The sequence below is a fragment of the Psittacula echo genome, assembly GCF_963264785.1.
Source record: "Psittacula echo genome assembly, chromosome: 1".
NCBI classification, from domain to species: Eukaryota; Metazoa; Chordata; class Aves; order Psittaciformes; family Psittacidae; genus Psittacula; species Psittacula echo.
This window is the reverse complement of record NC_137735.1, coordinates 164,680,113-164,696,082: the sequence shown is the minus strand read 5'-3', so window position 1 is coordinate 164,696,082 and position 15,970 is coordinate 164,680,113. Positions and strand designations below refer to the sequence as shown.

Here is a 15,970-nt window from a genome sequence, read left to right as displayed (position 1 = left end):
GAACTTACACTCCAGGGGGAGATGCTTGTGCTGCCTGTAATTCCTGGGGACATGGACTGATGCCACTGACTGCAGCAGCAGAACTGTGCTGTCTATGGTCCAGCCTGGTCCAACCTTGGTCTGGAAGCTGAAGGTCCGGTTGGGGATGGATGCAGTAGTGGCAAGTGGCATGCAAGTGTTCACATCCCTCATGAGACCAAAAAGATGAGAGACCACACGGAGCCAGATGGGATTTACTGACCATTTAAGGGGGTGACTGTGCTTCCCGTGGTGGCTGAGGCAAGGAAAACCTGCAGGATGGAAAAGCAATGAGTACTTGAAAAACTCATGGGTGCCAGGCTCAAAAACCCAAGTGATCTTTTCCTACACTGTCTCATGGGCAGCATCACAGTATTGCTCTCTTGACATAGTGAAAGAACTCGCATCCATCTCATCCCAAGTCACCACTGCCACTTTAAAGTTATTTGATCTCTCCATTTTGCCCTCAGGTTCACAGATAGAGAAGCTGCAATGTGGGTGCCCTGGCCAAAGGTGCTCGGTTTGATTGATTTCTAGCTTATGTTCTTCTCCTCTGACCTTTGCAAGCCAAGAGGCGATTGCTCAATGCATGAAAGTCATTCAGAGCGGGAGAGCTGTGACAAGCCATGGACAGGCTTTCACGGCTCAAAGGACATGCTGCAGTCATAGTACCTTTTAGAACAGTCATTTTAGAAGCCAGGGCACTGCTGTGTACAGCCCCTCTCTGGACGTTGGTATTGAAAACTTCAATTTTCAATTGAAGCATTGGTATTGTTTTAAAGTTTCACTGGACAGAAAAGTAGTTTCAAACAGAAGTGCATGTGTCAATGCCTTTCTGAATCCCTAATGCTTTGCCTTGCAAGGTTTCTGAGCTGCTTCAGGTACTGAGTGCCTCTGCAAAGGACAGTAAACCAGGACCATTCCTATGCTGAAACAAGAACCCCACGTCTCCAGAGGGGAAAAAAAAGCCACATAATCTGTTGTGAGTTCTCTGGGATAGGTTTCTTCTTGGCCTCAGCCCAGGTTATCTGTGAATGCTCAGATATATAAAGCTTGACAGCCCTTCAGACTGGTTTTTCTAAGGCACCGGACACCTAATGCTCCTTTGTATTCCTGCATAGGCTGAACAATCAGTGCATTTGAAACCCCGAATACTCGTCATGTTTTTCTACACTAGAATAAATCCAGGCAGAAAATTCCAATCTGATTTTGAACTTGACTGTTTTATTTCACTGCAGTCACCTTTGTATCCAGATATTCGGCCAACACAATTATATGGTGTGAATTTTAACAAGCTCAGAGAGTTACTCTGTTGTATTAGATTTAAAGGAACACTGTTATGTTCGAGAGGAGGAAAAACATGTTTATAATTCCATGAAATCCCAAAATTAGTAATGCCAAAACAGTGAGTAGCATCCCAGTGCTTCTGTTTTATTCTTCTTTTGGCATTTCACTGATCTTCTGTGATAAAAATAGGCTTTCCCTTTTTGAAAGTCACTTTTGTTTCTGCTACTTTACTTCATTTACTTCGCACCCTTTACCTAAATGCAAATGAAGTCTTGAGGCATTTTGGCTTATAGCATAAAAAAGCACCAGAGAACACTACCTCAACCCAAAAGAGAAGTCCTCTTTATTACAATTTAAAAGCAAGTCTTACTGAAACAGGTTTTTTTCTGCTTACTAATGTATTCTGTCTTTTCAAATCCTGGTAGTGAGCCATTTTTACATGACCGACTTCAAAATCTCTTACATTGGCAGGAAGGAGAAAAGGATTATACATACGGAGTGTGATCCAAATTCAAAGATCCTTAGGCTCTGAAGTGTTATCCATGAGTATTTTTAGGAAATTTCCCATTAAAATGTCTCCTCAGAGGAAACTACAATTCCTGCAAAATTTTCCAAGAGCAATTTCAGTTTTCTTCTATCTTTCTCTTGCTGTTAGAGGGACAGAGATGAATTATTTGACGTGAGTCAGAGCGTGTGGGTTGGCACATGTGCATTTCACACCTATTTGACGTTCAGCTCCACTGCATAGTTGTGCCATAGACCTTATGAGCAACCCTGGATCAGGCCCACATGCCCTTCCCAAGCAACGCAGGATCCTCTCTGACCACAGCATGGCTGCAGGATATTAATGTGTTGCTGGAGAAGTCATCCTGCAGAGCAGTGAAGTTGCAAGTCTTGATTTCAACCACTGAACCACAACAAAGTGTTGGATGGACTAAACAAAACATGGTGTGCTGGTTACAAAATGAGGTGTCTGTTAAGGTCAGACCAGATGTCTTTGTAGTCAGCATCCTAGTTTTGGCATTGACCAGTAAGGATGGCTCAATAAGAGAGTATACAGCAATGCAGTGATTTTTTTGCCTTGCACAAACCATCCTTGTCCGTTGCACAAACCATCCCATGCCTTGGTGTTCTGCCATTTGGCAGACAGGATCTTGAAGCTACAATGTTCCTAGGTCTCCATCCTCCTGGTACTTTGGGGTGATACATCAGCTTGGAAACAGCTGATTCAAGGCCCAGTGGGAAAGTTGGGGAAGAATTGGGAAGCTTAGGTTGGCTTTGAGGATTTTGCCTCTTGCAACCAGCAGCAAGAAAACGGGCAAGGTCTCATTGAGTCCTGGCCAAAATCTCAACATGGTTCAGTAGAAATAGCAGCGCCTCAGCAGAGCTTGGGGATTTCAACAAGGTTCTGCCAGAGAAGGTGTGAGCAGCTGTAATTACAATATCAAAAATAGGAAGTCTTTACAACACACTTCTTGGTTGTGTCAGCCCATGTGGTGGGAACAGCTGGAGTGTTTTGGCAATGAAAAGAGGGGGCCAGCTCATAAGCATGGGGTTAAGTGATAGCTGATCAATATATTCAATACACATATTCTTATTGCCTTCTTCTTGTCCGGCTGTAAGGGAAATCAGCCCAAAATGCATTCAGCTTTGCCTGAGATGTCTGAAAGTCTGCACTTTGTCCTGGAAAAAGTTGACTTCTTAAAATGAAAACATTTACATTTCCCCTCCTATTTTTCAGCTGATAAAATACTTGTTTCCTAAATCTGATTTTTTGCTTAGGTTTTGGTCTGGTGATCTCAAATTTTCACAGAAATTTGTTTCTAGCCTTGAGAAAACTAGTTCCTTTCCAAGATCCCACCCAATACTGATCATAGAATCATAGAATAGTTAGGATTGGAAAAGACCTTAAGATCATCCAGTTCCAACCCCCCTGCCATGGGCAGGGACACCCCCCACTAAACCATGGCACCCAAGGCTCTGTCCAACCTGGCCTTGAACACCGCCAAGGATGGAGCATTCACAGCGTCCCTGGGTAACCCATTCCAGTGCCTCACCACCCTCTCAGTAAAGAATTTCTTCCTTAGATCCAATCTAAACTTCCCCTGTTTAAGTTTGAACCCGTTACCCCTTGTCCTGTCACTGCAGTCCCTGATGAAGAGTCCATCCCCAGCATCCTTGTAGGCCCCCTTCAGGTACTGGAAGGCTGCTCTGAGGTCTCCATGCAGCTTCTCTTCTGCAGGCTGAACAGCCCAAACTTTCTCAGCCTGTCTCCATACGGGAGGTGCTCCAGTCCCTGATCATCCTCGTGGCCTCCTCTGGACTTGTTCCAACAGTTCCATGTCCTTTTTATGTTGAGGACACCAGAACTGCACACAATGCTCCAAGTGAGGTCTCACGAGAGCAGAGCAGAGGGGCAGGATCACCTCCTTCGACCTGCTGGTCACGCTGCTCTTGATGCAGCCCAGGATACGGTTGCTTTCTGGGCTGCGAGCACACACTGCAGCCGGCTCATGTTCATTTTCTCATCGACCAACACCCCTAAGTCCTAGGGAGAGCCACTGTCCCTTGCAAGACAGGGCTGATTGATAGCAACTCAACTTACCACTGTAAGTGGTATACTCTGCCTGCTTGGAGCTGTGAGGAAGGGTCCTGGGATCTCAGAACTCAAGTGAAAGGAGTTATTGCCAGCCATGTCTACACCTTTATGTATACGTATGTATTCTTACATATGTGTATGAATATATTCATATTCTTCATACCAAGTAGATGGACACACAAAGCTAAGCATCACCAATAAGCAGTTCAACATGCAGTCAAAAATGCTGACAGTGAAAAGAGAACAGAAAATAAGCCATGAGATCAGAGACTGGACTGAATTATTTGACAGCTTTAAGAAATGCTGCCATCTCTAGAAGATAGACTGATATTACACAAGAGCTACAAAAACATCTTTAAATCAGAGAACAAAATTAAACGTAGAGTTTAATCTGTAACACATCTGTAACCATGGCTGGGGGGTTGGAACTAGATGATCTTAAGGTCCTTTCCAGCCCTAACTATTCTATGATTCTATGGTGCAAATAGCTATGTAAATGACTCCTATGGTCACCTACTAGGGAGAAGTGACCCTGTGTTAGCTCATCCCCATGAGAGTAGGCATAGTGAGGAGCACATGCATTGCTTGTTTTCCCTCTGCATGGGAACACTCACTGAGTAATGCGGTGGAGAAGGCTGAGAGGCCTTTGGCTCCCATCTGTCCCATGAAATAAAATAGATCTGAAGCTGAAGGAGACCTACAAGGATGCTGGAGAGGAGCTCTTCATCAGGGACTGTAGTGATAGGACAAGGGGTGATGGGTTCAAACTGAAACAGGGGAAGTTCAGGTTAGATATAAGGAAGAAGTTCTTTACTGTGAGGGTGCTGAGGCACTGGAATGGGTTGCCCAAAGTAGTGATGAATGCTCCATCCCTGGCAGTGTTCAAGGTCAGGTCAGGCAGAGCCTTGGGTGACATGGTCTAGGGTGAGGCCCATGGCAGGGGGCTGGAACTAGATGATTTTAAGGTCCTTTCCAACCCAAACCATTCTGTGATTCTGTGCTATGCTATGGATGAGCACCCAGACAGGGCTGGCATGAAAACATGAGACAAGAATCAGGAGCAGGAATTGTGTGGTGTCAAACCTTTCTCTTGGCAAAAGCTGCCTAATTCAGTGGGCATGAAGTAGGGTTAGGTCACTTAATCTGACTGAGGACCCTTCTACATGCACAGCCATGTGTCAGGATAACTGCTTTAAATAAGAGTAGAGGCACACTCTCCTGCTGCATTAATTATTCCCATACTCATCCTGAGGAAACCCTGAGAAGAAGTTTTTCCTTTCAGTAGATGGTGTTAAATGGTGTGTTTCTATGTATGCAAGTTCTTTCACATGCAAAGAAAACCAAATCTGAAAATCTCTGCAGAAAAGTGCTCTAGAGGGCTTCCAGCTGGCTTGAGGGGTTTAAGAGCCTGTTATAGGATGTACCTTCAAAAGATAAATTTAAATGCTGCCTGCTTTATACTCATTGTTGATAAAGTTGAAAGCATCTCTGATAGTGACTATTCATTCTCACAGCAGCTGCATGCAGAACAGAAGCAGGTTGGTTTAACTCCATCTGTGCCATGTCCTGGGGAGGCAGAGGGAGAAGGTAGCTCTGCAGAGAGGAGCTCAGCACAGGCGTTGTGGGACTGATGGAGCAAGAAATTAAGTTCTTGGAGTAATCAAGTCTTTCAGCATCTGTCAGGATTGACTCAATGAGGGAGCAGTGTTATTTTGAGTGCAGGACGTATATCTGTGTGTCTAACTGTGCTTTGTACATCATGTTGCATGGTTCTGATGGCTGTAGGAGCAGTACTTCATCCTCCCACGGAGAGGTTTGTCATATTCCATCTGCTGCCATGGAAGATGATCTAGAAGTAGGGAATGGCTGATATATGGATGTCCTCAAGACAACTAGTGACAACTATCCTGCGGTGGTGTCCATTGCCGAGTGCAGAAAACGCCTCTACATCCATCCTTGAGCTCTGTGGTTGTAAAAGATGGCCCCAAACTCTTTCATGAGACCAGACTTGTTCTGTTCTGTAATGTGAGTCTGGAACCATGACCAGAAGTTGGCTTGAGCGCTTGCTACCTGAGGATGCTCTCATGGATGAGCAGGAAGTTGTCTGTTGTCTATGCACACGGCAGACAGGGAGAGTGAAGGTGAAGGGCTCTTCCCAAGCCTCCTTCAAAGCTGTGTAGGTCTCAGCACTGAGGAACAGCATTCCTGTTTGTTTGCCCAGCACCCTTGAGCTAGGACCATTGCAGAGGATAATGGCATGATAACACCATCCTGAGAAATACCCGCTTAACCCACTCTCGCCTGGTCCACATGCTGACAGACTTCAGAGCCTCACAGTAGCAGACAGGAGTCACAGAGCAAGAGGAAGTGTAGGTTGGAGGCTGTCTGCAAACACGCCCTCTGTGCCATTCCAGCCCTTCAGTCTCTAGCACAGAGTTGGCTTTTCGGTGGTTTCAAGTATGGGTTTTGCCACTTCTCTTTTTTAATGTGTTCTACAGATCTCCGCCTTGGGAAGCTGTCTGCAATGATTTATTGCAGCTTCCACTGCTTGATTATATCTTGCTACTCATAATGGGCATGAAGAGTACTTAGAGCAGGTTTTTGCCGTGGGCCATCCCAGACACCTGACCTTTGGAAAAAGCAAGGGAAACTTCCAAGTCTCAGAGCAGAAAAGTCAGAATGATGCTGTTTTTCTTTTATGTACCACTCTATAGTACCTGGTAGTCCATGAACTTCAGTATTAATCATGCCTAAGTCAAGTCTGTAGTCTTCAGCTTCATGGCTTTAGACAGTTGAGCAATGGAGTTCATATAATGATCTTTGGATGCTAATTAATCTGAGAGGTTGTCCACCTTTTCTTTCCTCAGGTGGTAGAAGGATGCTGCCAAAGTGCCCAGTTTCGAGTCCCCAGTTCAATTATATAAGTGCATCAGTTGGTTGCTCAGATCCATGAGCAAGCAGAGCAGAATTGCTTGTTCAGCTGAATAAACACGATTTTTTAAGCTGCACTTAAAGATGTGAGATAAGGTGTAGCCAAATTCAGTGGACTTTCCAGGGAAACCCAGAGGTTTTCTCCTTCCCATTAACTGAAGTTGAATCTGGCCCATATAAAGATCCATGAGATTTCTTCTATCACGGCGTGATACATGTGGCTGCTGGTCTGTTGTTGGCTAAATCTCATCACTTCCTTGTATACCTTCACAAAGAGCATCTGTTCAAGTGTTTTCCTGAGCAGGCTCCTGAGATTGCTTTCAAGATTTATGCATTTCTATACTACTAAATTGCCCATCTCTATTTGGCCTTCTTGCTTGCTTAAACTGATTTATGGGCACAGACCTCCACAGATGCAAGACCTTCAAGCTGAAAACCTGCACCCATTTGGTTTATTGGCAGAGTTTATATTTATTCCCTGGGAGGCCAGTTCTGGTCCTGTGCTTGTTGGATGACATGTGTGGTTTCCAGCCAGACGTCCATTTAAATAAGAGTACTGTAATTAAAAGGATCTGGCTAAGGAAATTGCACAGATTAGAGCAGACAGCTGTGATTTGAAAGGAACAAACGTTGTTGTTTTAAATAGCCAGCTCTCGACTTGCTGCCAGAGATGATTACATTAGATCTTATGGATGAAAATTTTCCTTCAACTGTTAAAAACATAAGTGAAAAGAACGCTGTTTCCCCCTCCAAAAGATGCGACAAGCAATAGATAATAAAAGGAAGATAGTCATCAACTTCAGCATAGCCTGGAGATTACTAGCTTCAGATGCGTACACAACAGAGAGAAGCTTTTGAGGAAAAGAAATACTGCATCCATCCTATTTTATTCATGCATTTATGAACGAAAGCTGAGATTCCTGAAACTGAAGTTTAATTTGGGAGCATAACTCATTGCATAGACACTCTTCTTCCAGGAAAAAAAAAGCCCCCTCTCCTGCTTTGTAGGTACAATTCAGTGTGGAAGGGATTGGTCTGAATCAGCCTCCAGCTTCTGAAGGGACCTGATGGTGAAGTTATGGGTGATGGAGCAGCGAGGGGATCAGTGTGGTGTATACCAAGGATTGGGAAGCAAACCTTGGTGATCAGTTCTGCTTTTTATTCAGTATAGAGACCCACACATCTCTCATCATTTCTAGGTAGCAGGAGGAAATTTTTCATTGCCCTGCTGAAACTGCTGATAGTTGCATGCAACTATGGATAATGACTGGATCTTTTTCCAAGCTTAGCTGTCCTGCAAGCACTCAATGGGCATCCAGAAATGTGATTCATTCATGAATCTTCCCACTAGCAACTTACAGCTTACCTTGGTTAATAGAGCCCCTTTCAAGCTTGAAATCAAGCATATACTTAAAACAGATTGTTGCATCTGGCCAGTGTCTTTGATAACTTGGAAAAGTCAGACCCAAAAAAAAGTGCAGGAATTCAGGCAACACCAGCTTGAGATCACTCCAACAATGGGGTTGGGGTTGGCTGGGGACCAGAGGAGACCTGGGGTTTACTCCTGCCTCTTCCACTAGTCCCCCAGGGAGCTTGTTCTGTCTCTCTGTTATACAGCACTGTAGAGTTAGTCGTCTCCTTCTAGCGAGCCTTGAGGTCTGATGGTAAGTATCAATGGCACCAGCTGGTTATTAAGTGGATTTGCTATGTTTGCTAATACAGTTCGTACAAATCAGAGCAGAGAGGGTCATTATGGGCTTAGAGAACAGTGAGGAGAAGTGAAGAATCTGAAAAGAAACTGCTTTCTTTCCAAAACCCTCACAGTCGTCTTTTCCTTCCTCTTTTTGAGTGCTTTCTGGGTGGGTTGTTTTGGCTTTTTATTTTTGGCTTACCCTTCCCCACCCTTTATTGTCATTTATTGTCTCATTCTCTAGGAAAACCTCTTTTTCGTCATGGAATACCTCAATGGAGGAGACCTCATGTTCCATATCCAGAGCTGTCATAAGTTCGACCTTCCTAGAGCAACGTAAGATGTTATTATTACTTGCAGGTCACACACATTTGGTTGGGAGAAGCAAAGGCAGCAGCTGCAGATACCAGTTGATTTTATTCCCAGCTCTGCTACTGTCCTGCAGAGGAAACCTTGGGCACATCATTTGACCTCTCTACACCTTACCCAACTGCAAAGCGGAGATAATGCTTGTGCTGGAAGTGAAATCATTCCTTATCCCATCTATGTCAAAACTGAACATATCAGACATGCAGTTCACCATGTTCACCACCCCAACTCAACGATGGGTTTGGAGCAAGTCACTTCTTCTCCCTGTCCTCTTTCTCCTTCCACAGAAGGCTTTTTAGAGCCCATCCACACAGTTGATTTCAATCAGACGTGCCCTTGATTTATATTCACGGTCAACCAAGGAAGCTATTTCTGTCTGGGAGAGTTGCAGATGCTGCTCATCAACATTGCATCTGCCTGCAGGCTTTTCCTTAAGCCTGAAAACCAGGGACCTCCTTCTCTCCCTTAGGCTGCCCTGTTTGCTGGATTAGTCCCCTTCCCAGGGCAGCAGTCCCTCAAACAGAGAGGGCATCCAGAAGGACCATTCAGTCCACCTGGGGCCTAACCTCTGGAAGTGCCTCCATCATCTGTAAACAGCCCCAAGCATGCCTAATATCTTATCTCCATGGCCTATAGATGAGGGTTATTATAAAGCAACCTACAGTATCTGCTGTGAATCTGGGGTTGTTCCTTGTTACTCCTTGTGTTCTTGCTCAGCCTGTACTTGGAGGCCCAAATAATGACATCGTGGACCCAACCTCCACCCCAGCTGTGCCATCATTAAAGAAACCCCACAGGTGCATTTTCAGCCATCTGTGGAACCAGATATCTTGTTCTTTTACAACACAGGTGGCCTGTAGCCAAGCTGCGGGACCTGCTTAAGCTGAGGTTCCCGCTCCAGTGATCAGAGGTGAAGCTGTTTGCTAGAAGTAATGGGATTTTCTTGTTTCCCCTTTAAGGTTCAAGGGGGGGGAAGCAAGGGGAAGAGATAAAACTTATTGAAAGTGCAAAAGGTAAATTTAAACAAAAAATGAATACACCAACAGCAAATTAAAAATGTATTTATCTTTGATGAAAGTAAATAGAAGAATTAGAACAAATGAAAGGGGCTTTAAATCCTTCTGCAAGCAAAAGGTATTTTGAAAGTCAATATTGAAACCACTACAAGAATTAGATTTTTATTTAATAATTCAAAAACCCAAACTAAACCCGCATTGAAATCAGTGTTTGATGTAATGGTTTCTTTCAAAAGCATTTGAATGTTCAGAATTAAGGTCCAATGCACTGAAGACTGAGGAAGCATCACCGGAGGGGCTCAGGATCCTGTGATTACATTCCCTACTGGGAGAGCATATTCACTGCACAATAATGCTTCAACCTTATACTGCCCCTTTGCAGCAGGATGTGGTGTTGTTCTTCCAGTGGAAATGTGTGGAGAAGAAAGATCTCAAGCTCAAAAAGACCCCAGAGAAAGGCTACCACGCTGCTGGGTAGTTCATGTCTCCGGTAAACTTTCAACAGCAAGTCATAAATCTGAGCTGCAGAGAGGTCTCTTTGACAAGGCAAGGAGAATGCCGGTGGTCCCCAAACCCAGATGCCCACCAGCCTGCCCATTGCTGGGATCACTCCACTGTTTGTGCAGATACTGAGCATGAAAAACTACAGCTTTACTTCTGAGGTCTGAGGCATTAACTGTAATTTGCAGTTTACTGCCTGGTGCATCACTAACTCATTGATTTACTCTGGTTATGTAAATCAGTGCATAGATACAGACACCACGAGGTCTGGCTTCATTGTGTTGGGGGCCATAGCTTGAGGCAAGGAAGGGTAAACAATAGGAACTGGATGGTTGTTTTTCGCTCTACAGTTGATACGGAGACAGTCTTGGGATGGAAGGACATGTCCTCAGAGTCAGTTACATGTAAAAAGAAATGCCTTCCAAATCCCTGAAGACGAGTAGGCTCCAGGTGTCTACCATTACCCCAAGTGGTTCCAGCGGGAGCTGGGCCATGTGGCACGCTTTTGGGATCCTCACATCATCCATCAGCTACCTGTAAAACCCAGTTACACCAGGTTTTCTAGAGACATTCCAAACCTTCTGAGAACTTAATGGAATGTTGGCTTCTGTTGAGACCAAGCTTCCATCTTTCTGGGTCTAGTTGAAAACGCCTGTTGAGAAGCATCTGTTCTAACCTGTGCCTTCTCTCACTCAGGTTTTATGCTGCTGAAATCATATGTGGCCTCCAATTCCTCCATTCCAAGGGCATAATTTACAGGTAATTTTACTCTTTAGTGTCTAATATATTAAAATTTCCTGCTTTCCCTGAAAGCACTAATGGAAACAGAGAGACTGCTTCTTGGATGTACTTACTGATATTGCATTTCTATGCAGATTTCCTTTTTACAGAGTCTGGCTGTTTTATTTGGAAGGGAGAGTGTAGAAAAGGCAGTTTTGAGTCCTTTTAGAAAACCCAGCCCTGTTTCAGTTAACATTAAAAGCAAGTGCTTTAGTGCATTTACACTGAGTCATTCATACAGCACCCAGCACAGGCACTCAGTTTAAGCTTTCCGTATATGAAGGTCAAAGCTAGCCATGAGGAATTTGGTACATCCGCTATGCTGATCAGTGGTGACAATCTCAGCTTAAGTAACAACAGCAGGAAGACAGTGATATACCTTCATTTTGAGGTTATTAGCGGGTCTGTTGTGCACAGTTCCATGGGGAGATGGGTTTTGTCTCACCTACCATGAATCTCAGCTAGCTGCCCAAACTCTTCTTGTAGCTAGCAGAGAGGAGGGGGCCTTTTTAGGTTCATCAAGCCTTTGTGAGTGTGTGTGAGAAATGCCCATTTCTACCATCAGGCTTTACAGGGAGCCAATGGGGATTAGGTGGGTCATTACAGCTGCATTCAGACAGAAAAGTCCTTTCCCAAAGTTACTGGTATGAACTTACTCCACAATGCATCAATCTGTCAAATCCCAAGAAGTCCTCTACTGCAAACCCATCCATTCCAGCTTCTGCTTGACTTCCTTAGGAGAATCAAAGTTACGCACAGATGCTTTAGTCTAATGCACAAGTGTTGTGCTTCAAACCTATAGAAAAGGGCAGAGACAAGACAAGAGCAAGAAGGGCTGCAGAAATCAGGCCACAGTCTGCTTTCCCATGGCCAAAAGGAGGGACTGAGTTTCTGGGGAGCTCTAGTCCAACTCATCTTTATTGCAGAAGTTGGTTACTACATTGCAGGCTTCTGTAAAAGCAGGAAGCAAATAGCTTGTCACAAACAATTGAGAAAGCTCACTAGAACAGTAATGTTTGCTGAAACCAAAATGAGCTTATTTCAATGTTTGTCATGTAGTTTCAACATTAGAACGAACGCTAAAAGTGAATGACTTGTTTACAATCCACTCTCCCATTAAAATCCGAGCTTCAATTTACATAACTCACCTTATTATGCATTATTAGTACTCATGTGGGAGCCATTTATAGTGTTTATTGACCAATGATGGTGATTGCATAAACATGCAATCAATATCAATGGTATTAAGCTAAGATGATATTTGTGATTCAAGCAAGTTTCCAGCTCCAATTATTCTTCTGGATGACTGAAGTGCCAAGATCACTTTGCCATGTCTGTCATTTCTGCTCAGACTTCTCAGAAAACTTGATTAAATAGATCTGCATTATCAGAGACAAACCAGTACATTGCTGCATATTTAGCCAAGCGTTCACTGAGGACAATAGCTGATCTGTCACTGGAGGAGGACTTACTCCAGTCCATAAAACCCTTCCCTGCCATAAAATAGGCAGTCATCTATCTGAATGGGGCCTACAAGGATGCTGGGGAGGGACTCTTCATCAGGGACTGTAGTGATAGGACAAGAGGTGATGGGTTTAAACTGAAACAGGGGAAGTTCAGGTTAGATATAAGGAAGTTCTTTACTGAGGGTCGTGAGGCACTGGAATGGGTTGCCCAAGGAAGCTGTGAATGCTTCATCCCTGGAAGTGTTCAAGGCCAGGTTGGACAGAGCCTTGGGCTGCATGGTCTAGTGTGAGGCATCCATGCCCATGGCAGGTGGTTGGAACTGGATGATCTTAAGGTCCCTTCCAACCCAAACCAGTCTATGATTCTGTGACATTGTGACTTTGTGTCGGGATTGTTAATGCTGAATGTTTTGTTTATAATTCACATTTTTGTTCAGAATTGCTAAACCAGTGGTGTGTCAGGATTTGTGGCCCATTTCCTCATGAAAGGAGAGAGATGTTTAGAGTCTGGAGCCTCAAGAAATGTGGGTAAATTGGGATATCTAGTCATAGAGTATCATAATGATAGGAAAGAAATAGCTCGTTCCCAGGAGTCGGTGTGGCATTGCTTTGAGTATCGAGGTTTGAGAGAAAACATTTAACCAGTCCTACTCCTTTTTCCCTTTTTTTCATTGAAGACAATAACAACAAGGTCAGCTGAGCACGCAGTCATGAGTATCTCAGTCAGAGCTAACTAAGCACTTAGGAATAGAAATAATTTTTGCTGCTACATCACTTGTGATGTAGTAAGAATAATGAATCCAGCTGTTCCGTCTCATGCACCCACGTTTGAAATGTTGGCTTAAATGTTAATGAATGAGCTGAGGCTTTTTTGGCAGAAACTCCAATCCCTGGAGCCAATGAGTTTGAGACTCATCAAAATAATGAAAGCAAACTGTAGGTGATGGGTTTTCTGTTTTGCTTCGATCTTCCAGATGAATAAAAGCAGTGCTGGCAGCCAGAGATTGATCTCAATGGTGTAACTAAAATAAGTCATTCCAGCTGGAAATTGTGACAACACGAGTGTCTGCAACTTGGAAGGCAAATGTCTCATTTGTCTTTATATTTCTTTTTGATTGATGACTCCCCCTTTTTCTTGAGCCATATTCTAGCAGCAACAAACAGTTGCCCCATGACGAGAATTTAGTGCGTAGACACTATGAGGTCTCCCACCCTGACTGGGATCTGGCTGAAGGAGCTTTGCACAGAGGGAGGCAAGAGCTACCATCTTTCCTGCAGCTGTAGGTGATCATCTCAGGAGCATCATGCATTAGAAACTACCTTACTCGAGGGAGTCAAAGCCATTTTGGAAAACAAAAACACATTGTGAAACAGTTATCATCAGGAGGTAGCCATATACCAGCCTTGTGGTTAGGACTCTTGCCTGAGAGGTAGAAAATGCGTGCAGGCTGTGAACCAGCAGAGGCTGGAAAAGACCAATTATATCCTCAGCTGAGGGCACGAGCAAATGTTGCGTCTGGGTGCTTTGGGAGCCCTGAGAAGGAGCAGTGATTGACAGCATGGGATAGGCAGTGCAGGAACATGGGTGCTCTAAGACCAGGTGACCCAAATGCTACCTAGATCCCAGGTGAAGTGCGGCATCACCGATCCAAACATCTCCCTGAGTCATTATTTCAATGAAAAGCTAAACTGGTAGATAAGATATAAAACATTTACCATAGAAGCCATGCCAGCCTTCCTTTCTTTCTGCCTTTTTCTTTCTTTACATGCTTTTCTCTCCTTTCATGTTGTTCCCACATGAGGCCCTCTTTGTTCTCTGTCAATGGCCATGATTCATCAGCTCACTTGCTTTTATTTCCTTCTCTGTGCATTTCCTTTTTTACCTCTCTCTGACCTCTTTGCTTCCCACAGTAGCTCAGAGCCTGAAACCTCTGCCAACAGATGGGCAGCTATGTTTGAAGGGCTTTGTAAACCCCCAGGTCTCAGATAGTGCAGCACAGAGGTGAAAAGGTGGTGGGTATTTTGCTGATATCTGGGATTCTTCTGACCCTCTGCAAGCCGTGCAGGGCTTGTGTATCCCTACTTACTCTAACATTTGTACAGCCTGCACTGAGATCTAGTAGAAGCTCCAAAGAGAGTACTGAGACTTCCAGGGAAGGAGAAAATGAGCATTAGCTGGTCCGTTCTTGCTCACTCTTTCCAGGCTGTTAGGGCAGAAGCACATACTGGCTTCAGTATTCTGCATCCTTGAAGGAGGCAGCTTGTAAGAGATATCTTGGGTAACATCTCCAGCAAATGGATCAGTGCTGGGATGGGAGGAATGAGAAAGAGGGATGTTGAAGTCCAAGAAAGCAGCCCCTCATTCAACCCTCAGCCTTCCCCTGTGATTGCACCCTATAGGCACTACATAGAAGGGCATAGCAAGTTAATGTGGAACCTGCTCAAATAACTTGTGTGGCTTCATAACACTTTAAAGGAGGGGTTTCCTTCTCTTCCTCAACAGAGACTTGAAGCTAGACAACGTCCTTTTGGACAATGAGGGGCACATCAAGATCGCTGATTTTGGGATGTGCAAGGAGAACATGTTTGGAGATGCAAAGACAAGCACTTTCTGTGGGACTCCTGACTATATCGCTCCTGAGGTAGGTGTGGGGTCCAAGGGAGGTCAGCAAGATGCTGTGGGACAGACAACATGTCTGACCTGCTTTTGAGCAGTTCCAGGCTGGAAGCTGGATTTCAGTTTGACTCAGAGTCTGTGTTGCTGTCTGGCATTGCATATTTGTGTGGCTTACTCATTTTTTGTGCAAATGGGCCTGGAAAGCAAGTGGTGCTTGACTTAAGAGTCAGAATGCTTCATGGAAATTCAGTTTGGGCCATGGCCGAAGAAGCTTCAAGAGGTAGTTCCTGAAATTCAGAGACAGGAACAGCATGAAGAATGGGAAGCATGTTCCCTAGCAAGCTAACAGTAGGCGGCTTCAATGGCTATAAAGGCTCCTTTATAGCTGGTAGGAAGCTGTGGGGACTTTTAAAGCATGATGTTCATCATAACCTAAGAGAGAAAATAGAGAAAGGTGGGATAGAATGTCCATCTGGACCTGATTCTCCCTCCTCATTGATTGACCACCTTATAGACAAAGAGAGGCTACATCCATAATAAAGCAGAGATTGGGGTTCACCTTCCCCTTGGGATATGCTCTGATGCTTGAATTGGGATAGCACTCGTAAGCTTGGACTTCTTTCTTACCCAGACAGGTTCTCAGCTGGCTGAAATCACAGCCTGTATTGAGAGCATCCTCCCAGAGCTGAATAAGAC

The 15,970-nt window shown here is 44.4% G+C and overlaps 1 protein-coding gene across 3 annotated transcripts in view; it reads left to right on the top strand.

Annotated features, from left to right (window-relative positions):
• Positions 1-15,970, top strand: part of PRKCQ (protein kinase C theta) — a 65,229-nt gene that overhangs the window by 39,401 nt on the left and 9,858 nt on the right. For all 3 annotated transcript variants that reach the window (XM_080622846.1, XM_080622847.1, XM_080622848.1), the window contains 3 exons: positions 8,770-8,861; positions 11,108-11,170; positions 15,161-15,299. In XM_080622846.1, the coding sequence (XP_080478972.1) occupies positions 8,770-8,861; positions 11,108-11,170; positions 15,161-15,299 (294 nt within the window). The remainder of the gene's footprint in view (positions 1-8,769; positions 8,862-11,107; positions 11,171-15,160; positions 15,300-15,970) is intronic.